General features: G+C 38.5%; 1 protein-coding gene across 1 annotated transcript; it reads left to right on the forward strand.

Moving 5' to 3' along the window:
* The first annotated feature begins 4,166 nt into the window (after nucleotides 1-4,166).
* Nucleotides 4,167-26,850, forward strand: cdcp1a (CUB domain containing protein 1a). The gene is made up of 9 exons (XM_052146741.1): nucleotides 4,167-4,356; nucleotides 4,973-5,170; nucleotides 17,345-17,674; nucleotides 17,938-18,309; nucleotides 20,385-20,582; nucleotides 24,019-24,396; nucleotides 24,659-25,015; nucleotides 25,530-25,611; nucleotides 25,739-26,850. The coding sequence occupies exons 1-9, from the start codon at nucleotides 4,278-4,280 to the stop codon at nucleotides 26,127-26,129; spliced, it is 2,385 nt and encodes a 794-aa protein (XP_052002701.1). The 5' UTR covers nucleotides 4,167-4,277; the 3' UTR covers nucleotides 26,130-26,850.
* The last annotated feature ends 667 nt before the right edge of the window (nucleotides 26,851-27,517 follow it).

Raw genomic sequence — 27,517 nt, forward strand, 5'->3', positions numbered from 1 at the left:
TTGTTAATCAGAAGACTAAAGATACCCTGCAGCTTTTAAATCGGGTGTGTATATAAGTGTGTATGTGTGAGTATATGTCCTTCCTTGTTTTAAATAGTTATACTAATGAATTATTGAATATCATACAGTATATATCTGTTGTAATATCTTGTGTCCCTAGTCTGCAAAATGGTTAAACATAGTCTGGTCACATCCCTGGAAACATGCATTTTTTTCCAGTGCAACAACAAACAAGGGGTTAATTAATAATGTGAAATATTATATTGAATTAATGATGGTATGGAATCAAATGTTTAACAATAGTGCATATGCAATGTTGTATATTTGAATGTATCTTCATTTTTTGTTTTTACTGCCAGGAAGTTGATATCCACATTAAAAGAGAATGTGATCTCAAATGCCTCACAATCTACCTGGGAGAGCAACCTGGCAACTTGATCAAGGAATATGTGGTAAGGACACACTTAAGTTTCTTTTGTATTTGCATTCTCAATCAAACTGGTGTTATGCCATTTAAGTAGCCATAAAATATTTGGATGTGGACACATTTTCAATATTAAGGTGCGTACAGAGATGTTATTATCTGTTCAACCAACAAAATTATCTGTCTCTGTATTCAGAGAGTGGAAGTGGGTGTGGTATTTACTCATGTTAAAAGTTGTCACATCATATTTTCAATGCAATTGTTGTGCCTTCAAAGAATCAAATTCATTTAATATTGGCATATAACTTGTGAAATATAGTGGTGAACTGTGACCCTCAACACTGGGCCTTCAGTATCCCCACAATAAAAAAACAGTTGCCTAGGCGCTCTGAATCGGTGTGCAAAGCTTAATAGGTAGCCTATGTATAGTAAAGCTACCATCATACACATGCACACCTATTGCATAGACTACAGCCTGATCTACATATTTGCCTGATTTATGCATTGTACTAACACTAATGGGATTAATCAAAACACTCTTAATTGGCCTAGGTTGCCGCAAACTCGCTGGCCAAATTGTCATAATACTTGTTTGTGAGTCCTTTGCCGTCAATGACTAAAGTCTGTAACATTTTTCCATTCCCTTCATGTAAAGCAAATGTTTTGTTTTAAATGTATGATGTTTTTGTATTTTACAGGGAACTTAAGAGATCCAAGACCTAGGAACCATGGGCATTGTCGTGATAAAGGAAAGACATGATCCTTATCTGCCACCGGCTGACATAAAAGTCATGATTGAAGGTGTTCAGGTTTTGGCAAATCTGCCTTCAATTGCAGATGCCTTTACAATGCTTTTTGGGCTCATTTATTCCCTGAACCTTGAATACCCAAAAACATTCAAATTCACATTTGAAGCGGTCCAAAAAATACTGATGGAACTAGACAGTTGCAAAATGTCCACCAAAGTGAGCAAGCTGTTCAACAAGCTTAGCGGCTCCGCATGAAGAGACTTCACCTTAGTAACAAATGTTTGAAAGTTGATAAAGTGTGATTCATTGTTATGGTTAACAGAATGTTCTTAAATTTGGGCAAACTGTGTTCTATATTATAAAAATTGAAAGATTGTTTATGATTGCACTTTAATGGAAAAATGCTCTCAAAAAGATTATTTTTGCATTTTTCCATGTCTTATTTGATGGATATTTAAAGCAGAAAGATGTGCTTTATTCCAAACCTTTTGCAATATTTTAATGATGTTGACGACAGTATTGGGCGAGATAAGATTGTATTTCCAAGTAATGCTTACCTATGTCTGTTCTGCAGCTTCTTTCAAAAGTGGTTCACTTGCTAAAGGCAAATAAGCTATACTTAAAGCCCTTTTTTATTCTTTTATTTTTATTTCAAATTTTTACTTTTGAAAATATCTGGAGTTTTGTTTACCTATGTCATTGCAGTTAATTTTCAAAATGACACTTGAGCACTTGTATTATTTAAAAATGTCTTTACAATATTTGATTGTTTATGACATTGATGGCATAATGTTGCAGACCATTGCACATTTATTTGAATACATTTGTTGTATATCCTAGGCATACAGTATGTTGTCACGTATACTGTCAGTATGTCCACACTCTTTTGATTTCCATTTTTATGTTGGTTTACCTATCCAGTCTTCTGTTACTAAGAATATTTTATTTCTTTAAAGTGTCTCGCAATACTGCTAATGAGTCAACGAGGAAGAAGATTTCCTACTTTCATCCTGGAAAAGGTAGAGCTGAGAGACTCAATCAAGATGTGGCAAAGAGAGAGCCACATTACTTCACTATTATACAGTTGAAGTATCATTTTTTTATTGCATATGTTGTTGGGAGTTCTTTAAGTATACATTTATTGCTGTTAAATACAAAATTGATGTATACAGGAGTGAGGAATCTGAGATACCACGTTGTCTTGTAATTGTTAAATTGTAATAAATATTGGAAAGATGCATTGTGTGGTAATTATGAATGAAATAAATTAAAGTAACATTAATTTATAATAAACTAATTGTAACAAAGTAAAGAAAAACAATTAGATCAATCTAATAAATATAAATGAAGTCAAACTTAATTATTTAAGTTGTTCCAGTTATAATTATATTGTTTAAAACAATTAAAAAATTATACATTGGACTGAAACAATGTTTACAAACTGTTCCAATTTAATAATTCCGGGTTCATTGATAATATAATGTTTATTGTGGTTCAATGTAAAAAAAATTCATTATCTCAAACAGTATTTCTTTCTTTGGTTAAGCTTTATAATTATTTGTGTAAATCATTGCTCTATAATATTTACGTTGAACCAATGACATAATTTTTTCAGTGTGGGTATGGTCATTAAGAACTGGCTACAAAGACACTTTTTTGTTTTAGCAAAATATTTTGAAATGTAAGAGCGTTGACAGAAATGCCACTTGGACAAATATTCCACACACATTCATTTTATTATGTGTGAATTAATCACAATCTCTAATAGTCCTAATTTATTGTCCAGTAATTTATTGTCTGGGTTACTAAATGAAACTACCTCAAACCTCTCTGGTGTCGGTGCTCTTGACACATTTAGCCTAAACATGTGAAATTGTGGGGCTGAACAGGCTCAGCTTGACAAGTTACAACTTGCTCATGGGGAAAATCTCAGGAAATGGGGTAGTACGTTTTTCCAAGAGAATACTTTGGAAAGTCCGTGAGTTGTCAAAGTATGAGGACTCCTGTTCAACCATTGTTCTATAGGCTATGCAGAGAAAGCCTCTATGTAAAGGTCATTATCGTACATTAAGCCCACCAGGCTGATGAGGGTGTCTTGTATCACCCTGAAGGAATTATTTCACTTACAGGGATCATTCACCCAAAAATGAAAATGATCTCATCATTTACTTACCCTCATGATATGATAGGTGTGGGTGAGAATCAGATAAAGATTTAAGTCATTTTTATCATAAATTCTCCTCCCTGCCCAGTATGTGGCGATATGCACGAAGAATGTGAAACGCCAAAAAAATCTAAAGATCTTAGGAGAGTAGAGCACTTCAGGGGGCTGGTGAAAGCAGAAATTGATAGTAAAAAAAAAAAAAAAAAATTGATCTGTTTCTCACCCATACCTATCATATCTCTTCTGAAGACTTGGATTAAACCACTGGAGTTTTATGGATGGACGTTTATTCTGAATTTATGTGCTTTTTGGATCTTCAAAGTTCTGGCCACCATTCACCTGCATTGTATGGACCTACAGATCTGAAATATTCTTCTAAATCTTAATTTGTGTTCTGCTGAACAAAGAAAGTCATACACTTCTGGGATGGCATGAGTGTGAGAAAATGATGAGAGAATTTTCATTTTCTAGAGAACTTTAAGAGACGCACAAAAACATCCACTATCAGTGTGTAAGTGAAAAATGTACTACAAATTAATGCATGTTAGTGAAAGAACATAAATTATATAAAGAAAGAAAATTTAATTCAATGATATAGCACTTATTTTTGACAAAGATGTCTGACATGCAGCTCTGGGGCATGTGTTTATTCTTTTTAATGCTATTGTTTAAATTAAACAAATATATTTTAAGTAATTCTTTCAATGAAACATTATAAATATCATAGGTTTTACTGAGGACTTAGAATGCACCGAATTCCAGGAATGAGCCAAATGTAAATGAACCATAGGGAGGATGACTAACAGTCGCAGATGTCTGGCGCAAACCAGGAAGCCGCAACTGTATATTTTCTCTGAAGAACCTTCAAGACTGCTGTTAACAGTCAATGGCTCACCTAGACATGTTTAGTCGACTATAAAGAGTTTTACATTAATAAGTCATGCGAATGTGGCGTTTGAACGGTGTTCCTCTTCTTTATGGAATATTATTTTTACTGTCGTCAGTCCTGGAGCTCACAGGTAACATCAGACTCACGAGCAGTCAGTACTGTATAGCCTATGTGTAACATATCTAAACCAACCTGACTAAATCGGGTTACACCAACGAAAGTTTACTTATACTGCATATAGATCAGATCAATGAGCTTCAAGGTAACTGCTCAGTTTCACTTTGAACATTGTAAAGCTGTTTGGTAACTCATTGCATTTTGTTTATTTTTTAAAAGAATGCCCTTTCACCTAATTAATTATGCTTTATCTAAAAAAAAAACATGGTCAGTGTCAGTGATTTGCCTATGAATCTTTGTGGTCAAACTCTTCAGAGCAAGACTGAAAGGGATCAGTTATAAGGGGATTTATTGATCACTGATTTCAAGCAATGTTCTGAAGCCAATTTGACATTCAAACATGTTTAATTTTAAAAATGAATATATCACACCACAGGACTATTTAAGTGAGTCCTGCAAATAAATAAATAAACAAAAGGTGAGTGAAAATGGTGAAAGACCTAAAAGAAGTGTTTAACAACATATATCGAAAATATAAAATGTTTCTTTTGACCTAAAATCTTTGTTTAATTAGAAAAGGTTCATGTTCACATTTGACAACTTCCCCTTTTCTCTTTGTGTTATTTCAGGTAGTGTAGAGCTCAACATTATTGGTGAAGAGGGAACAACAATCCACATTAATACTAGTACTGGCACAAAGTCAGCATGCAAATTTTGTATCGGACAGATGTGCCAATCTTCTGCAGTCATCAAAAGTATCACACTTTTGTATTTCACCTGTTCCCAACCGGAGAATATATTCACTGTGCAGATCAGCAGAGAGATTGGTGAGTGGATTATAGACATGAAAATTGTGATTAAGCAGGTTGCCAACAACATTTGTGTATCAAGGTTTGTGTATTAGAGTTGATAATCATTCTATTTCTAAAGCTATTCAAAACTATTACTTTTTTTCTTGTAAATATTTAAGTATGATTAAACATGGAAACTTTAGTTGTACACTGGTGGCCAAAAGTTTGGAATAATGTACAGATTTAGCTCTTATGGAAATAAATTGTTACTTTTATTCTCCAAAGTGGCATTCAAATGATCACAGTGTATAGTCAGGACATTAATAACGTGAAAAATTACTATTACAGTTTGAAAAAAATCCTCCATGTGTAGCAATGACAGCTTCGCAGATCCTTGACATTCTAGTTGTCAGTTTGTCCAGATACTCAGGTGACATTTCACCCCACGCTTCCTGTAGTACTTGCCAGATATGTGACTCTGTTGTCGGGCTCTTCTCACACACCTTACAGTCTATCTGATCCCACAAAATCTAAATGGGGTTAAGATCCATAACGTCATGGTTACTGTGGTAACCTCCATTCCCCGAGGGAAGGAACGAAATGTTGTGTCGAATTAAGTGACACAAGGGGTTTCCTGGGACGCCAAATGTACCTCTGAATTTGAGAAAAGGCCAATGTCAAGTTGGCAGACAGAATTTGCATGCCCCGCCCTGGACATACGGGTATAAAGGGAAGCGGGGCAGCCAGTGCCAGTCAGAATTTTTCACTGAGGAGCCGAAAATAAGGTACGGCCGTTTACAGTGGTAGGTCTAGTGCTGTGGCAGGAGGGACACAACTTCTCGTTCCTTCCCTCGGGGAATGGTGGTTACTACAGTAACCATGACGTTCCCCTTCTCTCACTCATTCGACATTGTGTTGAATGAAGTGACACAAGGGGTCCCATCTAAAAACGCCAAGCACTGACCGTGTTACGTGAAATTTCGAGACAGGTGCAAGCAGGCTACTGCGTGCTAGGGGCAACTGTGTTGGCTGCACGTAGCCCTCCCCAACGCCCCCAAAGAGATGTCACATACAGACCTTAGGTTCCCCGCACCCCTGAGGGGGGAAACAGAAACCTCTGTAGGGCAAGAGATACAGCCAACAACTCTAGGCAGTTGAGGTGCCAACGCTGCCGGGGTCCTGTCCAGAGGCCAGCGGCAGCGTGCCCATTGCACACGGCACCCCAACCCTGTCAAGAGGTGTCTGGGGTTACCACGACACGTCTGGACACCTGCTGCAAGGTGACTCCGGTCCGCAGAAAGCAGAGGTCTGTCCAAGGGTTTAAAGTCTGATGGCAAGAAGGGGGGATTATCACACGGTATGTGCCGTGGCGCCATACCCATCTCGGTATTGATCAAGTTGTCAGCCAGTGCTGCAGCAGTCTCATATGCATCAACCCAAGTGGCGTAGCCGCGGCTGAGGATGCCATATGCCCCAAGAGCCTCTGGAATTGTTTTAGAGGAACTGTTGTGCCGGGCTCGAAGAGAGTGAGGCACCTGAGCACTGACTGAGTGCGCTCCTTGGTGAGACGCGCTGTCATTGAGTCTAACTCCATGCCGAGGATGAGCCAGTCATCGAAGTAGTTGAGTATGCGGATGCCCATTTCACTTAGCGGGGCAAGAGCTGCCTCTGCGATCTTCATGAAGACGTGAGGGGACAGGGACAGGCCGAAGGAGAGAACCTTGTTCTGATACACCTTGCCGTCGAACGCGAACCGTAAGAAGGGTCGGTGTCGAGGCAGAATGGAGACGTGGAAGTACGTGTCCTTCAGGTCTACCGCCGCGAACATATCTAGCTGTCGAACGCAGGTAAGAATATGTTCCTGCGTGAGCATTTTGAACGTGAGTCCGTCTTCGGAACTCGTCAGCGTTGGCCTGCTGGGGCTGAGCAGTCGTGGGGCCGGAGGCGAGGGAACTGCATCTAGGGAGCCAGGACTGTAGAGTTTTGGGGCCAGGGTGCCGTGAGAACGGCACGCACCGGCTGGATGACTCAGGGAGTGAGGAAATCACTCTTTATTGAGAATGTGGGTGCCGCAGCCCGGAGGCGGTGCAGCAAATGAAACAAGGATTCTCCTCCCGACCCTCCACCGGGGGACGGAGTGGTCTTGGGATCAGCTCCGGAGTGAACGTCTGACTGTTGTGAACTCAGCTTTCTTTTGCAGAACGGTTCGGCTCTGAAGAAAAATTCTGACTGCCACTCACTGCCCCACTTCCCTTTATACCCGTATGTCCGGGGCGGGGCATGCAAGTTCTGTCTGCAAACTTGACATTGGCCTTTTCTCAGGTTCAGAGGTATGTTTGGTGTCCCAGGAAGACCCCTTGTGTCACTTTATTCGACACAATGTCGAGTGAGTGACAGAAGGGAACACTCTTTTCCAATTATCTGTTGTCCAATGTCTGTGTTTCTTTGTCCTTTATTTTTGTTTTCTGTTTCAAAAGTGGCTTTTTCTTTGCAATTCTTCCCATAAGGCCTGCACCCCTGAGTCTTCTCTTTACTGTTGTACATGAAACTGGTGTTGAGCGGGTAGAATTCAATGAAGCTGTCAGCGGAGGACATGTGAGGCGTCTGTTTCTCAAACTAGAGACTCTGATGTATTTATCCTCTTGTTTAGTTGTACATCTGGCCTTCCACATCTCTTTCTGTGATTGTTAGAGCCAGTTGTCCTTTGTCTTTGAAGACTGTAGTGTACACCTTTGTATGAAATCTTCAGTTTTTTGGCAATTTTAAGCATTGATTAGCCTTCATTCCTCAAAACAATGATTGACTGATGAGTTTTTGCCATTTTTGACATAATATTGAGCTTAAGACATGTCAGTCTGTTGCATACTGTGGCAACTCAAACAAACACAGAGACAATGTTAAGCTTCATATAACAAACCAAATAGCTTTAAACTGTGTTTGATATAATGGCAAGTGATTTTCTAGCACCAAATTAGTAATTTAGCATGATTACTCAAGGATAAGGTGTTGGAGTGATGGCTGCTGGAAATTGGGTCTGTCTAGATTTGATCAAATATGACTTTTTTCAAATATTGATGGTGCTGTTTTTTACATCAGTAATGTCCTGACTATACTTTGTGATCCGTTGAATGCCACTTTGGTGAATTATAGTACCAATTTCCTTTCGAAACAGCAAAATCTGTAGAGTATTCCCAACTTCTGGCCGCCAGAGTATGTTCTTGACTAGACACTTGGACTATTAATTGCATACAATTTTGACACTGTTCCCATACTTCAAATTTTGTATAATATTTCTGTACTTTTTATACACCTGAGCATTTGTTTTGAAGTTGAGCTCAGTCATTTTTTTTTGTTGCTCTGGCCATTCCAGTCAGTTTGGACTTACATGAAGTGGTGTGGATGCGGCATCATGCAAAAGCAATAGCTCTCAACATGGTGGCCCCCATGAGGTGACCAGCTCCACTTAAAATACAGTGACTTTTAATATACTACTGAGAGGCGTCATGCCCATTCAAAATGAGGGGGAACGTGCCCCCTTTGATTTTTGAGCCAAGAGTATTTTAATGATTTTTTAAACTTCCAAAAATGTATTCATACCTTTGATAATTCAAGTAAATTATTATTGCATGTAAAAAAGAATGCCTGTGGCAGGATCTTTATTCATATGTCAACTTTGTCTCTGCTTACAGTACACACTGTGCAAGATGAAACATTGTATTTTTTCGTATCATTGAACATCTCACAGTAGGGCTGCACGATTTGGGGAAAATGTCATATTGCGATTATTGAGGTTCATATTGCGATATGTGATTGCGTATAATAAACAAATGGTATCATGAGTTAACTTGCTTGGTTATCAAGGAAAATGCACAAATAGATTACTGATAATGCTGAAATTTGTATTTTTCATCTCAAACATACAAACTAGCAACATAAATGCACATTGTTTTCAAATTAAAATATTTTTACAAAATTAAATAATATCTTTGCATTACTGCAAACTTGTTATTTTCTCAATATTACACCTAAATAAAATAGAACAATAAATAAGGTTGTCCAAACAAACAGGGACACTTAAACAGGATGTAACATGTACTTTATAGATTTTATATAAACAGGATATAAAAGTGTGGTTCACTCAATCAAACCACTAAAACTGTTGTTGTTGTGTGTGTGTGTGTGTGTGTGTAGGTGTGTGTGTGTGTGTGTATGGTGATGGGGCAGTTGTGGAGAGAGTGGAGTGTTTTCCATACCTGGGAAGTGTTCTTATGACCAGCTCCGGTTTGACAGCAGAGGTCTCACTCCGAATCAGTCGAGCGGCATTATCTTTTCATCGGTTGCGTAACGCTGTGTGGAAGCTACCCGGTTTGTCACTCCACACAAAGCTTCAGGTATTCTCGGCCACGGTCATTCCCTCCCTTCTCTATGCTTGCGAAAAGCAATAGCTCTCAACATGGTGGCCCCCATGAGGCGACCAGCTCCACTTAAAATACAGTGACTTTTAATATACTACTGAGAGGCGTCATGCCCATTCAAAATAGAACATCTTCGCCTGTTAGAAACATTTAGGCTGGCCTGCCTAAGATCCATCCTGGGTTTAACCAGACAGGATTGTGTGAGGAGCTCACAAATCTTTAAAGATGTAGACAAATTCCCATCGGTGAGCTCCTCCGGCAGGCAAGGTTGCGTTGGCTGGGTCATGTAACCGCATGTCTGGCCACCGCATGCCTAAACAGCTTTTGTTCGGCTGGATAGAGGGGGTTAAGCGGGCGCGGCACGAGCTGGAGAAGAGATGGAGTGATGTGGTACAGGAAGATCTGGAGCTGAGTGGACTTGCCGATGACTGGTACCAGCGGTGTCAAGATCGGCCTCTTTGTAGGAGGCTTGTGAAGGACGCTACTGGCCAGTTGGAGGCAGTCACCTTCCAACAACAATGGAGGGCAGAGGAGCAATGCTCACAACAACGAGCAGAGCGCCGGGTGGCTAAAGCACAGCAAGTTGGCACAGTAGGGGGCACAGGTGTGCATCAGCCAGTCATCTCAGTCAGGCTCTGTCCCGTGACCTCCTGCCAGTGGGCGTTCAACACTTCACATGGCCTACACGTACACATAGCCTGGCACAAGCGTCGTGGTGACGTCACCGCCACATAGTGGTGAATGGCGGTTGTTGTTGTGTGTATATATATATATATATATATATATATATATATATATATATATATATATATATATACAGGTGCTGGTCATATAATTAGAATATCATCAAAAAGTTGATTTATTTCAGTAATTCCATTCAAAAAGTGAAACTTGGATATTATATTAATTCATTACACACAGACTGATATATTTCAAATGTTTATTTCATTTAATTGTGATGATTAAAACTGACAACTAATGAAAATCCCAAATTCAGGATCTCCGAAATTTTGAATATTACTTAAGACCAATACAAAAAAAGGATTTTTAGAAATGTTGGCCAACTGAAAAGTATGAACATGAAAAGTATGAGCATGTACAGCACTCAATACTTAGTTGGGGCTCCTTTTGCCTGAATTACTGCAGCAATGCGGCGTGACATGGAGTCGATCAGTCTGTGGCACTGCTCGGGTGTTATGAGAGCCCAGGTTGCTCTGATAGTGGCCTTTAGCTCTTCTGCATTGTTGGGTCTGGCGTATTGCATCTTCCTCTTCACAATACCCCATAGATTTTCTATAGGGTTGAGGTCAGGCGAGTTTGCTGGCCAATTAAGAACAGGGATACCATGGTCCTTAAACCAGGTACTGGTAGCTTTGGCACTGTGTGCAGGTGCCAATTCCTGTTGGAAAATGAAATCTGCATCTCCATAAAGTTGGTCAGCAGCAGGAAGCATGAAGTGCTCTAAAACCTCCTGGTAGATGGCTGCGTTGACCTTGGACCTCAGAAAACACAGTGGACCAACACCAGCAGATGACATGGCACCCCAAACCATCACTGACTGTGGAAACTTTACACTGGACTTCAAGCAACGTGGATTCTGTGCCTCTCCTCTCTTCCTCCAGACTCTGGGACCTTGATTTCCAAAGGAAATGCAAAATGTACTTTCATCAGAGAACATAACTTTGGACCACTCAGCAGCAGTCCAGTCCTTTTTGTCTTAAGCCCAGGTGAGATGCTTCTGACACTGTGTCTTGTTCAAGAGTGGCTTGACACAAGGAATGCGACAGCTGAAACCCATGTCTTGCAATGACTCCAGCTGCAGTCCACTCTTTGTGAATCTCCCCCACATTTTTTAATGGGTTTTATTTCACAATCCTCTTCAGGGTGCGGTTATCCCTATTGCTTGTACACTTTTTTCTACCACATCTTTTCCTTCCCTTCGCCTCTCTATTAATGTGCTTGGACACAGAGCTCTGTGAACAGCCAGCCTCTTTAGCAATGATCTTTTATGACTTGCCCTCCTTGTGCAAGGTGTCAATGGTCGTCTTTTGGACAGCTGTCAAGTCAGCAGTCTTCCCCATGATTGTGTAGCCTACATAACTAGACTGAGAGACCATTTAAAGGCCTTTTTAAAATTTTCTGAGATACTGATTTTGGGGTTTTTCATTAGTTGTCAGTTATAATCATCAATTAAATGGAATGAACACTTGAAATATATCAGTCTGTGTGTAATGAATATATACATTATCCAAGTTTCACTTTTTGAATGGAATTACTGAAATAAATAAACTTTTTGATGATATTCTAATTATATGACCAGCACCTGTATGTATATTACACACACACATTTTATTGTTGTTGTAATTTTAATATTATTTTTCACATAAGATTGATCTTATGATGATCTCATCAATGATGCTACACTTTGCAAGCTGCAGACAGCGGGGGTGAGAGACGAGCATCTCCATGTTAGAGTGCGCATTAGCCTCTTTCTGTCTCGACTCCCTCTTAGATTGGGTCTCTTCCGTGACTGGTTGAAGCGGCTCTGACCACACAGAGAATGACAGTTTTGGAGCTTGTGGCATGCCCCCGTATTATATGAACTTTAATTAAGGATAAAATAAAGATATATCGCAAAGCTGTGATATGTGTTTCTATCAGACACTCGAGCTGCAGACAGCGGAGGTGAGAGACGAGCGTCTCCGTGTTAGAGTCACCCGGCGGAACTTTAAATCTCCCATTTTCCCGCTCAGATTTTGTCTCTTCCGCAATTGTTTGAAGCGGCTCTGACCGCACAGAGAATGACAGTTTTGGAGTTTGAGCTTATTTACATGTCATGCTCCCATATTATATTAACTTGAATTATTTATGAAATAAAGACATCGCCAAGCCGTGATCTGTGTTTCTGTGTTATTTTTTCTGGCCACCAGTTCAGTGTCGGTCTGCTTGGCATCCATCTTCCCCTGATTTCCACTCTGAACACCGGAAACTCACATGACATGACCACACTTGCCACTCCCTAAACTGAGACTGACTGGTCATCTTTATTAGCAGTGTAGAAAATGGGCAAACAGCTCTCAGAGAGAATGGGCTGTCATGTCCACACATGCACTTATTTATTTAATAAAATCGCAGCATTTGCCATCATATAATCGCACAGGCTGACATCGCGATTGCGATCTGATTAATTGTGCTGCACTATCTTACAGAGATAATGTTATTCTGCTGGCATTTAGCTTTATTTATTCAGTGCCCTTAAGCACAGTCGATCGCTCCCGTTGATCTATAATATATCAGACATCGCTTCCTATCTCCTTTATAGTGCATTGTGTGCCAATCATGTTTAAACGATCTCTTAAAAAAATACAAACCATATCATTTATTTAAGTTTTATTTTTTGTTATCACTTTCATCACAGAATACAATATAAACCATTTCTGATACACATTTATTGTCAAACAGATGTAAATGTATTTGTGATATTATAAAGGTGATCCTGTGTCCTGTGATTTATACCAGCGTTTTGGTGGTTGACCTGGGTTACCCATCAAAAAAAAAAAAAAAAGGTGCATGACGTCCCTGATGCTACTAATATGACTGGACTCTAAATCTTGCATAAGTGTACATGATTTTAAACATATAGTACTACTGTAAAAGTTATATTTATTTAGGGTTAAAACTGTGGAAACTGTTAATGTGGAAAAAAACTACTTTAAGTGCACCTTTAACCTCATGCGACCCTTTTAAACTGACTGATCTCAGTTCAGAACGTTCTTTCATAAAAGGGTTAAACTTTAGACACTAAGTCATGTAACAAAACAGTATGACACCGATCTCAGTGAAGTTTTTCTTTGGGAGAAACTCCAAAAAACTACTTCTGGTTTACATTTACATTTAACTTCTGGTTTAAACATGTTTAAGTCAAAAGATTAGAGTCTCTAGTTTCATTATATGCCATTTTGAAAATGTAATCGATTTATCGTGAAACTGCACACTGTTAAACACAATGACCCCAGACGTGGATTATAGGACTATTTTTCCCTTAGAAATCCTATATTCACTGTTCATTATCACATCTAAGTTCATCCAAAAGCCCAAAGGTGTGTTCCAATCCCTACACAGTGTTTACTGCTGCCTACTCACTGAGCATGGGATAGCTGTTGAAGTCCACTTCACTTGACAAAATTAGTTCATTTGGAATACCCTGCAACGTCATCAAACACAGACGACACTTGAGTCTCGCTGATCGTGGGGTTCAAGATGACACATTCAAAAGAACTGACACAAAAGAATGATTCAATCCTGCATTTAAATATCAAAAGACATTTGCTTGTTTTAAAAGAAAAGAAGTGCTCCTGTATTTTATTTTAATATTCTGTATCCTTTTTTTATTTTAGGGAGAATGTTTGGAACCAAATACTATGCAAATTTGAAATTGAAAGTTTTTTTATTGTTTACTATATAAAATTAAATCCATTATTAAAGTAAAACCTTATGTACTTTAATAAATCCTGTATAAGGCCAATTCAATTTTGAAATAATACAAAACATTTAATAAACTTTTTTTTTTTTCACCTGAAAGACTTGAGACTTGATTGGACACCTCAAAGACTTCAGATTTGACTTGGACTCCACTTCAAAGATTTGAGACTTGATTGGACACCTCAAAGACTTCAGATTTGTCTTGGACTCCACCTCAAAGACTACAGATTTGTCTTGGACTCCACCTCAAAGACCTGAGACTTGATTGGACACCTCAAAGACTACAGATTTGTCTTGGACTCCACCTCAAAGACTTGAGACTTGATTGGACACCTCAAAGACTACAGACTTGACTTGGACTCCACCTCAAAGACTTGAGACTTGACTTGGACTCCACCTCAAAGACTTGAGATTTGACTTGGACTCCACCTCAAAGACTACAGATTTGTCTTTGACTCCACCTCAAGGACTTGAGATTTGTCTTGGACTCCACCTCAAAGACCTGAGACTTGATTGGACACCTCAAAGACTACAGACTTGACTTGGACTCCACCTCAAAGACTTGAGATTTGACTTGGACTCCACCTCAAAGACTTGAGACTTGACTTGGACTCCACCTCAAAGACTTGAGATTTGACTTGGACTCCACCTCAAAGACTACAGATTTGTCTTTGACTCCACCTCAAGGACTTGAGATTTGTCTTGGACTCCACCTCAAAGACTTGAGATTTGACTTGGACTCCACCTCAAAGACTACAGATTTGTCTTTGACTCCACCTCAAGGACTTGAGATTTGTCTTGGACGCTACCTCAAAGACCTGAGACTTGATTGGACACCTCAAAGACTTCAGATTTGACTTGGACTCCACCTCAAAGACTTGAGATTTGACTTGGACTCCACCTCAAAGACTTGAGATTTGACTTGGACTCCACCTCAAAGACTTGAGATTTGACTTGGACTCCACCTCAAAGACTTGAGATTTGTCTTGGACTCCACCTCAAAGACTTGAGATTTGACTTGGACTCCACCTCAAAGACTACAGATTTGTCTTGACTCCACCTCAGGACTTGAGATTTGTCTTGACTCCACCTCAAAGACTTGAGATTTGTCTTGACTCCACCTCAAAGACTTGAGATTTGACTTGGACTCCACCTCAAAGACTTAGATTTGACTTGGACTCCACCTCAAAGACTTGAGATTTGTCTTTGACTCCACCTCAAGGACTTGAGATTTGTCTTGGACTCCACCTCAAGGACTTGAGATTTGTCTTGGACTCCACCTCAAGGACTTGAGATTTGTCTTTGACTCCACCTCAAGGACTTGAGATTTGTCTTTGACTCCACCTCAAAGACTTGAGATTTGTCTTTGACTCCACCTCAAAGACCTGAGACTTGATTGGACACCTCAAAGACTACAGACTTGACTTGGACTCCACCTCAAAGACTTGAGATTTGACTTGGACTCCACCTCAAAGACTTGAGACTTGACTTGGACTCCACCTCAAAGACTTGAGATTTGACTTGGACTCCACCTCAAAGACTACAGATTTGTCTGACTCCACCTCAAGACTTGAGATTTGCTTGGACCACCTCAAGACCTGAGACTTGATTGGACACCTCAAAGACTACAGATTTGACTTGGACTCCACCTCAAAGACTTGAGATTTGACTTGGACTCCACCTCAAAGACTTGAGATTTGACTTGGACTCCACCTCAAAGACTTGAGATTTGACTTGGACTCCACCTCAAAGACTTGAGACTTGACTTGGACTCCACCTCAAAGACTTGAGATTTGACTTGGACTCCACCTCAAAGACTACAGATTTGTCTTTGACTCCACCTCAAGGACTTGAGATTTGTCTTTGACTCCACCTCAAAGACTTGAGATTTGTCTTTGACTCCACCTCAAGGACTTGAGATTTGTCTTTGACTCCACCTCAAAGACTACAGATTTGTCTTTGACTCCACCTCAAGGACTTGAGATTTGTCTTTGACTCCACCTCAAGGACTTGAGATTTGTCTTGGACTCCACCTCAAGGACTTGAGATTTGTCTTTGACTCCACCTCAAGGACTTGAGATTTGTCTTTGACTCCACCTCAAGGACTTGAGATTTGTCTTTGACTCCACCTCAAAGACTTGAGATTTGTCTTTGACTCCACCTCAAGGACTTGAGATTTGTCTTTGACTCCACCTCAAAGACTTGAGATTTGACTTGGACTCCACCTCAAAAGTCTTGAGACTCAAGTCACAAATCAAAATCACATGTTTCTTGCCTGCACATACACATCCATCGCATCTTCTCCGTACATTTGATCATGGACAAAAAAGCATGACGGTTTGTTCAAGTATTATGGCTATATTTCTGAAACCGTGTGAGGTAATTGTTTTTGTGTATTGGACCAGCTTCACTGCATGTGCCTTACTGAACACAATGTTTTTAGAAAGAGTTGAAATTATTTCCTAAGTTAATCAACATTATGCCACAAATGCTGTCAATATAGTTTAACTTGTATTAAACCTGAAACAATCCTTGTAAGAATAAATATCTATGAATTTATCATAATTTTTAGTTTTCACAACACACATAATTTCAAAGCAGCTTTACAAAAAATAATGCTGTAACAAAAAATGATGTTGTGATGTCTTAAAGTTCTAATTGTGCAGATTAAATGAATAACACGGTTAAAAAGCATGCCTTAAAATGGTTAGTGTTCAGGCCCCCAGTGAGCAAGCTAAAGGTGACTGTAGGAAAGGAATGCAAAACTCCATAAGATGTAGTGTAATGGTTAAGGATGGGGAAGGAGGAGGAGGGAACCGGCTGAATAGTAAATGTAACTTTTAATGATATAAATTAACTTAAAACAACATAAAACATAAGGAAACACATGCAGCACGGCCACGTCTGTCTCTCTCTCTCTTGAACTGCCGTCTGCGGTCCCCTTTTATCTCGCTCTCCCGCTTATCATCTGGTTTAACGCCACCGAAGTGATTTTTCTCCCCCTCCCCCATCTCTGGAGGGGTGACGCTGCCCTTCTTGACACCCTCCCACCCCCCTTCCCTTTCTTCATTTTACATCTTTTCACACCCATTTCATGAGCCTTTTTTTTAAGTCTGAGGTGTGACTGGTGTTAAAGTGTGGTTTCATGACACTTTAAGCATACTGAAACCCAATGGAGTCGACAACTTATGTAGGCCTTTGTAAAATATTGTCTATAGCACATAACATTATTCTCTTAATAATAATTGAATGACTGTTTACTGATTACAAATAAATCTGTTGTCTGTCTCTACTTAACACATCTCTTTCACAGTGCGAACATTGAAAATTGTGCCCAAAGATCACCCTGCCTTTTTAAAGTTCAATCGCACCTTCACCTGGAATCTAAAACCCCCGACTACAAAGTCATTCCAGTTGAATTTCAGTCAGACGGGTTTACGACAGATTGGATCCACTGACAGCTGCTCAGACAAACACATTTACACACTCACAGGGGAGAATGTCATTGTTGGAAGATTTTGTCAAAATGGACCCATCAGACAAGTCGATTTGCGTAATGTTGGCAAGATGTCTGTGGAAGTGTCCGGTGGTCAACATCTGAACATGAAAGATACTGGAGTATCAGTGAGGGAAACAATAAAATGTGAGTGCACTTTTATGTTTGACTCTAAATACAGTGGACACTAAAAGGTCTGAGATTATTCTCAAATCCTGCAGGGAAACTATCAGGTTTTTCAAAATATACTAAGAAATACTTAAATTCATTACATTATTATGGTTAAATTAGAAAAATGCAAAAAATCATGGTCACTTGTGGTCTCAGATTTTGAACCCAGCACCAATTTATGAAATGTTGTTTTTAAATATTTGTCATTTGTGAACTGCTCAATATTCTCTATTTTACAGCACTTGCTAATATCCATGTTGTTCTTCCGGAGACAACTTCAACCCAGGACTTCTTTTCCCCAAATTATCCAGACAGTGTCCCTGATAGTACTGAGACAATGTGGTTTTTCAATGTGTCCTCCACATATTACAGGGACGTACGTGTTCTGAACTACATGGTCCCAACATGCCCCCAACCTAAAAGCATCCCTACAATGAAGTACACTTGGAAAGGCAGGGACCCTCTGGTTAAACAGCTATATGCAAGCCAGCCATCAGTGGAGCCTGGCACCTTTAACCTCTCCCTAAAGAACTGCAAAATGCTACGGCCAAATAATATTTTGAAAGGTCTTATGGTGCACTTCCAAATCACTGCCATGAAGAGAATCAAGGGTATGTAACTTTGAGATTTTTTATCTTGTATGCAGAACTGGAAATCAGTTTCCAGAATTAGCATTGTCTTTTTTACTCTATGTACATATTTAGCAATATATTCATATTTTCATGTAAATTATAGTGTTATTACCACTCGCTGTCCTGCTCTCTAACACTGGGTTTAGTAGGATGAATTTCACCAAAACATATCCAGGTCATATTTCACCCTCAAATCAAAAGAAAAAAATAAGAAATTATATTTTGCTTGAAAATGGTTGCATTGCATTATGATATTATTTTCATAACAGGTCCCGCAGGGACCTTCCTAAATTCTCATCACTCTAATTCATCCAGATGGATTTGATTGAGTTTTTCTGTAATTCCTATTATTCTCAATACCGATTCTCATTCAGATTCTAATTCATAATATACAGTCTAAAATACTATCAAACAATGTTTTTTATTTAAATCAAAATAAATACTGGTTTTACAATAAATTCTACCATGATGGCATTTGTCTTCATTACAGTGATGAGAACTCGTGAAGAAAATGTAGTTAAATTGCATGAAAATAATGTCACAATGCACAAATAAAATTAAAATAAATACATTTAAAATAAAGTTAAATAAAATAAGGGTTAAATATGACAGGAAAACCTTCTTGACTGACTTCATGAGATTCACTCATGAGTGACCTTTTGAGTCATTTATTTAATAATTTTCACACTATTCTCCGGCATCCACGCACAAATCACCACGAGCCCCACCGAGAGCAAGAACCACATTATAGTGACCATGAGGAGGTTAACCCATGTGACTCAACCCTCTCTAGCAACCGGGACAATTGGTTGCTTAGGAAGCCTGACTGGAGTCACTCAGCACACCCTGGATTTGAACTCACGACTCCAGATGCGGTGTCAGCATCTTTACTTGCTGATCTATCCAGGCCCCCAGTAATCCTTTTAAAGAATAATAATATTTTGTATTTGCTGCTGAATTATGCAAATACATATTAGATATTAGATATACTAGGTGTACTTTTAACAACCATTGTGACAAACTTATTCAACAAAATACTCTATATTTACAACAACAACAAAATATTTTAACTACCACCATCAAGAGTATTGCAAATTCACAAACTTGCTTAAACTGAAAGAAATTAATCTGTTTTCATTCTTGCTGTACAATTGTATTATTTACATTCATTTTCTCACAAAAGAAAAATCTATAACTTGTGCTTACATGCTAAATTATGAACATTATTTACAGCATAAAAATGAAGATGATTTACTTTTGGCTAAAGTAAAGATTGATTACTGAGGCTAAAAACTACACTATCAGTTGTGTCATTTTGGAAAAATGCAGTTCCAGCCCATGACTCATGAGATACGGGAAGAGCACTTGCTTTATTTTCAGTGGAATCTAAAGTGCAGACAAGGGTGGAGTAAAATGAACCAGACAGCAATAGTCATTGACTCATGTCAGACAATGAATCAATATTGATTTTATATGTTGATTCTGATATTCATTCAATATTGATCAGACATCCATTAAATGAACTCTTGTTCAGTTATATTCTTTATGTAGTAATATCAATTTCTGCATAATTCATTTTTATTAACTGAATTTAATTCATTTCAACATGGTCTTGCTGCATAATTCAGCTTCTGTAATGCATGTTACTATATTAGAATCTATTCCCATAGTTAAGTGGTAATGAGGAACTAAGTGCAGATTTATTTCTATGTAAAATATGCAAAACAAATAACTAACCACATATCCAGTCCACAATTAACAAAACATGAAAACGGCAAACAAGACGGCTATACATGTACACAGGGAGAGAATAACAAACAAGAAATTTGATACAATCAAGGGAGGATTCAAGGAACATGAAAACCAGAACATCAAAATAAAAGCCAACAAAACAAGATCCAAAAACCTGCAACAGAGTTACAGTTATGTGCATTCATTTTTACCTGTGTCTCTGTTCTCCTTGCCTACTTAGCTCATATTACTACACTTCCCATATTAGCAGAATATAGAATATTGATAACAATATTACTTTCTCATTTTTGGCATTGTTGCAGGTCAGTGTGAAGGGGATCTGCCGGCGAAGGAAACTCTACAGATATGTGTTAAGAAAAAGGATCCAAAGTCAGCCTGTGTGTTGAAATCGGGTTCGCTCACAATGGACACAATCATTGTAGCTTCAGGGGACCATTTTGACCTTAATTTCTTTGACTGCAACAAGGATGAACTAGAGTTGACTGTCAACCAAACCATAGGTACTCATCTTTATGACATAAGGCAGTACACACTCTAAAATGAACACATGATTAAGATAATGACCTAAATTACTTATTTTAGTTTTATTATGTAAATATTTGTTTCACTGTTTACTCTGGCATCTTCCAGTCACTATTAAAACAACAGACCTATTTCAGACAGAATTCGGACGTCAAGACTCTTACTTATTAAAGTAAATAATAGCTGTGAGTAGCAATGCATCAAAATTGCAAAATTGGGATCGTTCATAAGATGCTCCATGCTGATTTCAAACCATGACTTCATCTCCATCACAGATCTTTAGCAACCACACTACCACAACATTTGACAGTTGCCAAAGAGATATACCAAGATAAGAGTCATCACAAAAAAGCACAACTTGGAAAATGCTGCTTTGCCGAAAATAGCTTTTGTCTCGCATGGTCTAATGATTATTTTAACCAAATATGATATGCACTAGACAAAATTAAGACTTTTTATTGAATTTTGTATTTAAAAAAACAAAAATAGAATGAACATGTTAATACACAACTTGTGGTTTCAGCCATATGCTTGAGGAAACATTTAGGTAAGTATCAAAATTGAACAATTGGGAAACCTTTGTTCATACTGAATGTAAAATAACTGGATGCATTTTTATTTTCAAGGCAGTTTGATAAAAAGACTTTGCAATGTTGTACCAGGGAGGGGCTCTCTCTGGTGGAAGAGACCAATGGGCCAAGTGTCTAAGATTAAAAGCATAGTAATAAAACAAAATGTTGGGGAGGCCTAAATCTCCTTTGTCAATTGGTCTATGTAACGTACTGAAATGCAACCAAGGTCATTTACCATACCTAATAAAAGACTGAGATATCCTTTCAAATTCTTTAAAATATGAAAGAGGGAGGGTCACGTCACGCCATGCTCGGTTCGAAAGTGTGAATAGTGAGCTCTGTGCATTTTGCTAGTTTTAATACGTTTTATGTCATAAACTGGTATGATTTGATACACCCTGTTCCATAAATGTTCTAGGAAGTCAATATGTCAACGAATTCAAAATACTCGGGGTCTGGAGACATTAAAAGACATTTACGTGCTCAAGCTGATGCCCCTGAGCTGCAGGTCATGAGCCAGGGAGCTGGAGGCGTACATGGATTCATTGAATTTAGAGGGATAGACGACAGTTAGTGCTTGTGATTCTAAAAAATGTCAAGTCTACATCTAGAGATGCAAGGTGTGCCTTATGCAATTCAAAATTTTACATTGATTCTATTGGACCCCCTTTAGATTGTATAGTCTTAAAGACACACCCACCTGCTAATGATGCCAATTGAAGTAAATAATATTAATAGTGGGGGTTAAATATTGATTCTGTGTATATATGGTTTGCTATTCTTGGTTTAATGTATGACTCAATAAAATGTTAATCACAAATAATGAGAAAGAGAAACTTCTAGAGGGAGAGACAGGAGTAGATAATTGAATTTGGGGATACAATTCATTTTATAGCATTGACCTTCCCTGCCATAGTCAGTTGTAGTGAAGCCCATCTATCCACATCACAGATCACCTTTTCATTAACGGGTAAAACTTAACTCTAACTAAATCTCTCAAATTTGCTTTAAAAAAAATGCCTAAAGACCTAATGCCTTGCTTGGGCCAATGAAAGGTGCCAGGTTGGAAAGCCGTGGCAGGGCAATATGCTGTCAGAGCTTCCAATTTAGACCAGTTCATCCTGTATCCTGAAAATTTGATGAAAGAATTAATAATTTTATGGAGGCTATGCATAGATCTTCTAGGGTTAGTGACAAATAATAATATATAATCTGCGTAAAGTAGAAACGTATGCACCACACCTCTTGCTACAAATCCACTTTTCTTATTGCAGCTGCTAATGGTTGCAGGGCAAGATATTACAATAAAGGGGAGAGAGGACAGCCTTGCTGGGTTCCCCTACCAAGAGAAAACAAATCTGCCATAAACAGTTGTTTAAAGTAACTTAATCCACCCGATAAATGTGTTTCCAAACCCATACGTTTCCAAAATCTTAAAAAGAAGTCCCATTCCACCCTATCAAATGCCTTCTTGTCGTCAAGTGAGATGACAATGATTAAGGTCTGATCATTCGCTACTGACCACATAATAAAAAAAAGTCTAATATTATCAGAATAACTACAACCATGAATAAACAACACTCGATCTATATGTATAATATATGTTATTACTATATATTATCCAGAATTTTAGACAGTATTTTACATTTAACTGGATCAGGGAAATTGGATGATAACTTTTACATTAATTTGGGTCTTTATCTTTTTAAAAATGAGACTGATCAGGGCTTGTGTCGTGGCTGGCGGTAGTTCACCTTTCTTCAATGACTCTGTGTAAACTTCTAACATAAGTGGAGCCAGTTCTGTGACATAAGATCAAAACAATTCTGTGGTTACCTGTTGGCAAGGCTTTAATTACCTAAAAAAGCGCCTCCAAATTAATATTAGATTCAGTATAGTTTTTTTTTTGATCACTCGTCAATTTAGAGAGTTCTAATGGCTCTATGAAGTTGCTAATATGCTTATCGGTAAGCCACTCAAAAACCTGTACCATATCTTGACCTTCCTTTCCTTTGGGGGATTCCAACGAAATGGAAATGATTACATCTGCTCCAGTTTTCCATATCCTCTAGTTTTTCCAACACCTGTTCCACATCAGCCTTGGAAGCAGTTGGGCTAGCCTGTAGCTCTCTTTCGGCCGACTCCAGAAACTCGTCCCATTTTTCAACATCATCCATTCTTCTGATCAGGGTGGAACGTTTCACCTCTATAGATGTGATCACTTGACATATTTCTGCAAGGCCCTCCATGTCGGTCTAGATTTTCGTTAGTGCTGCATAAATGTTCGAGATATCCCGATCTATGTCACAAAGCTTGTTGTCACTATCAACTGGAACTCCATCTTGATCCTGTGAGGCTTTCGATGTGTGAGAATGTAAGTGCTTTTTAATGTCCCCACAGGCCGACGATTTCAAATTGTTCGACATCCTGCCCTCCCAGCACAGTTTAAAAAACAAAACTATTACAGTTCTCACCTGTTAATATGGCTTAAAAGGATAATTGTAGCAAAGTTTAAGCAAAGCTCGCCTCACATAGCATCATGTGACTCCCCTGGCCAAAGCATTGTTGAGATTTTTTACAGTTTTTCACAGACACAATTGAATTCATTAGGTTGTTTCTTAATAATGCATGTGAAAATCAGGTATATGTTTGGTCAATGTTATGAGACTTGCCAATTTAAGTGAAGACTGGACAATATTTGTTAGAGGAGTAATAAAAAAATATTATGGCAACCAATCTACTGGGATGGGATTAATAGGTTCAAATGAATAGGTTAATTCAACTCTGAATAATGAAGGTTTTTAATTCATCAAATTACTTTGTGTTTTTTTTTTACCAACAGAATGTAAAGAGTGGAGAAACTGTGCATCCACTGCATTCCCTCTAAATTTCAATGACTTCTACAAGTGTATCCCTGGAGTCCTAAAGACAATTACATGGCACCTCCAAGGCCCAGAGAACAGTACAGTGGAGCTACAGTCCCCTACAGGCGGTCTTCAACACTCTCTGCCTGAACAGACATGCAACAGCAACACTCTCCTAAATGTATCCCATGTTAGCCATGACATCACTGTTGGGCAGTTTTGTCCACAGGGACCCATTCAGAAAATACAGATCCGTGAATCCAGAATTGCAGTTACAGCATCCCTAACAAATGTCAATGACCGGAGTCACGCAACTAACCCCATCTTAATCTATTCATTTACACAAGAAATATCAGGTAAATTCTGTCATTATACAGTCATGACCAATACTAGTCAACTCTATTGCTGACAGAAGTTGATTTTTATACTTGAGGAAATAAGGGTATATTGCAAGCAACTGATTATTTATAACAAATGTGGTGTAGTGTGTAGAAACCCTCTGTGCCTTAGAATTGGCATACATACTCTTGAATAAAATGTTTAAATATAGTAAATGTTCCTCTTGATATCAAAAGTCATAAGTTATTGAGTATTTGTTGTTCTGCCTTAAACATACAGAGCACTATATATTCACGCTTGTGCCAACAAAAAGGAATGATCCAACTTTGTTGGTGACCCCAGCCTGGCCATCTGCAATGAAGCCATCTTGTACCGTTTCTTGGATTGTTAACCTGGATCCACAATTGAAGAGCAATCTGGACTTCAAACATGTCAGCCAGCTCAAGTGTAAGGGGGCTCAAACAAGCATCACAGTGCAAAGCATTAATTCCCAAAAGATATTGTACAGTGTTAAAAAGGATGTCATAATTAAGGGTTTGCTGGTCCCAGAAAGTTTCTACCTCAACATGACTAACTGCAAGTCACCGACAGGAGCCTTCAGGGCAATGATGCAGATCACACTGCAGAACAATTCAAGTAAGAGAGTCCTAACTGGCCAAGAATATATTTTTCAAGCTTTCCTCTGTCATTAACAATAGATTCACTTAGAACTGTCCTTTTATTTCAATAGAAGCAAGACCAAGCTTTGCTAATAACCTATGTACTATCAGAAATGTTTTTTCAAAAACTGTACCTTTTGAAGTACAACAGCTTGTTACTAGGGCATTACTCTCAAAGGTACACCCACTGTACCCTTTACATGTTAATCAGAACATACAGTAATTGTACAGTACCTTATGTGTCCATAATGGATACATATTTCCTGAAGTTGAAATATAGGTACAGTGGGTATACCTTTGAGGGTGTTGCCCAGTTTTAAAAGACAGACCATACTAGCAGCATGGTCAGACTATAGCTCACCAGCTAGACCAGCACCAAACCAGTACTTACCAGATTAAACAAGCCTAAACTAAAATAGAAATTCATGCTGGTCTACATTGGTGTTTTGAGCTGGGTTCAAAGTGAACAATGTTTATTGTCATGCTTTTAGGCAATCTTTTGGCCATCATCCTGAGTATTGTGGGAATTCTGTTGGTAGTGATTACAACAACTGCAATCTGTTTTGTTCTCAGGTAAGTGTTTAGAGTAAAATTATCTTGACAGGTTTTGTGAGAATCACACATTGAGAGATATTGAGAAACCAATGGAGCCTAATATCTGATTTTAAACATAGTATTGTACCTCTTCAATGTTGTGCAGGAAGAAGAAAAGGAATAAGGTTCCCCCAGTGTCCATCTACAGTTCGAACCAGCATCCCATTCTTCCAGGCCTCCATGGTGTCCCCAAAACACCAGAGGAGGAGGATCCTCACACCTATGTGTACATAGATGACACTCTTGTATATTCCCATTTACTCAAAGATGCAAATAAACAGTGTAAAGAACCCATTAGGGATGAGATTGTCCATCCTCAGAGTGGCCCACCTTTGCCGAAGAGACCCAAAAGAAAAGGTGGAGGCCCCATAACTAAAGACTACACCTTGGTTGACAGTGAGCTCTATGGTAATTTACAAGGACAGTCAACAAAATCTGGCTCACTGCAGACTCCAATTGAAAACATTGAGGAAGGGAACTATGAAATCAGACTGTAAGTATGAAGAAAGAGAGTACTTGATGGAATTAATAATGATCTTGAGTGCTCCAGACTGAGATTTTCAACATTTTCATTTGTGAAATTAAGAATTTTCAAGTGCCCAACCAAGATTTTTATGTAAATATTGATTTTGTATTTGAATAGACGCTAATTTACAACATATTTGTACCATAAGTAGTTTGGAAATTCTCTAGAAAAAGAAAAAGTAAGAAAAACATTTGAAAACTCTAAACAGACATTTTATTATATGGCAATATATTATTCTCTGACACATTTAACTGGCCAATCTCAACTCTGTACATTGAACATCTGGGCATCATGGCTGGCCAATTGGAGTCTGAATCAGGAGTTTGGATGATGTCTGTCCAGATACAGGAGGTTCAACAGGTTAAAAATTGTTGACTCTGTCCATTTCTGCTGGACGAAGGAGGACCGAAGCTGGATGCTGAACCACAAATTCATTAAATCGACTCTTGTTTAATGGCTTTAGGGACACTAATATAATCTGTTTCTTTTTATGTTTATCTAAAAAACTAAAATTTCATCTAGTCTAAAGGAAATATAAAACTCTACGTACAAGGTGCAGAGCAAAAATGTTTAATGTTCTTTAGTTCGTCCCTCTCTCTGAGCCAAAAAGAAGTTTGAAACAGCTGAGTAATGGTATTCTGTTGCTGTAGAGGAGCATTTAACTATGAGGACATTCAAGACTACATGTTAAACCTTAAATAATATGACATTAAAATATGTTATCAATGACATCATGCCTCATTCTATGAGTAGAATTCACATGAGATAAGTAAAAAAAGCTGTTTTAACTACTCAATGATGTTTTAAAGTAATATATTAGCAGTAGACAATGTGTAATTTGCCATGTTTACATTCTGCATTTATGGTGCTAATGTGCTAATAACAACACATAAATTTAAATTTAAGCACAATGTACATTATAACTGTACATTATGAACCGCAAGGGCGTAGGGTAATTTGTTACAGGGCCAATCAGTGAATATTTTTAAAAAATCAATATTTAATAGCAATTAACATCTCCGCCATGATTTTTCCTCCAGCATGAAACTCCAGTCTGCTGTGATTGGTTAGAGGATCAGCAGCGGGGACTGTTGGGTAGATAGCAAACCGACATAGGATGTGTCTCATTTGAAAGGCTGCGTCCTCCGGAGGTTGCATTTGTCAGCCACATATGTCATCGAGGCTGTCTCATTTCAGAAAAGCGACTAGGACTCTTTGAATGCAGCCTTGGGAATTTGGAGAATGCATGAGGTGTATCCTTCGAGGGCACTCACAACCCACAATTCTTTGCTTCAATGGAAATGTGTAAAATAAATTACGCCAATGTGCCTGTAAATATGATGTTCAAACGCAAGGAAT

The sequence above is a fragment of the Xyrauchen texanus genome, chromosome 17 (genome assembly GCF_025860055.1).
Source record: "Xyrauchen texanus isolate HMW12.3.18 chromosome 17, RBS_HiC_50CHRs, whole genome shotgun sequence".
In the NCBI taxonomy this organism is placed as follows: domain Eukaryota; kingdom Metazoa; phylum Chordata; class Actinopteri; order Cypriniformes; family Catostomidae; genus Xyrauchen; species Xyrauchen texanus.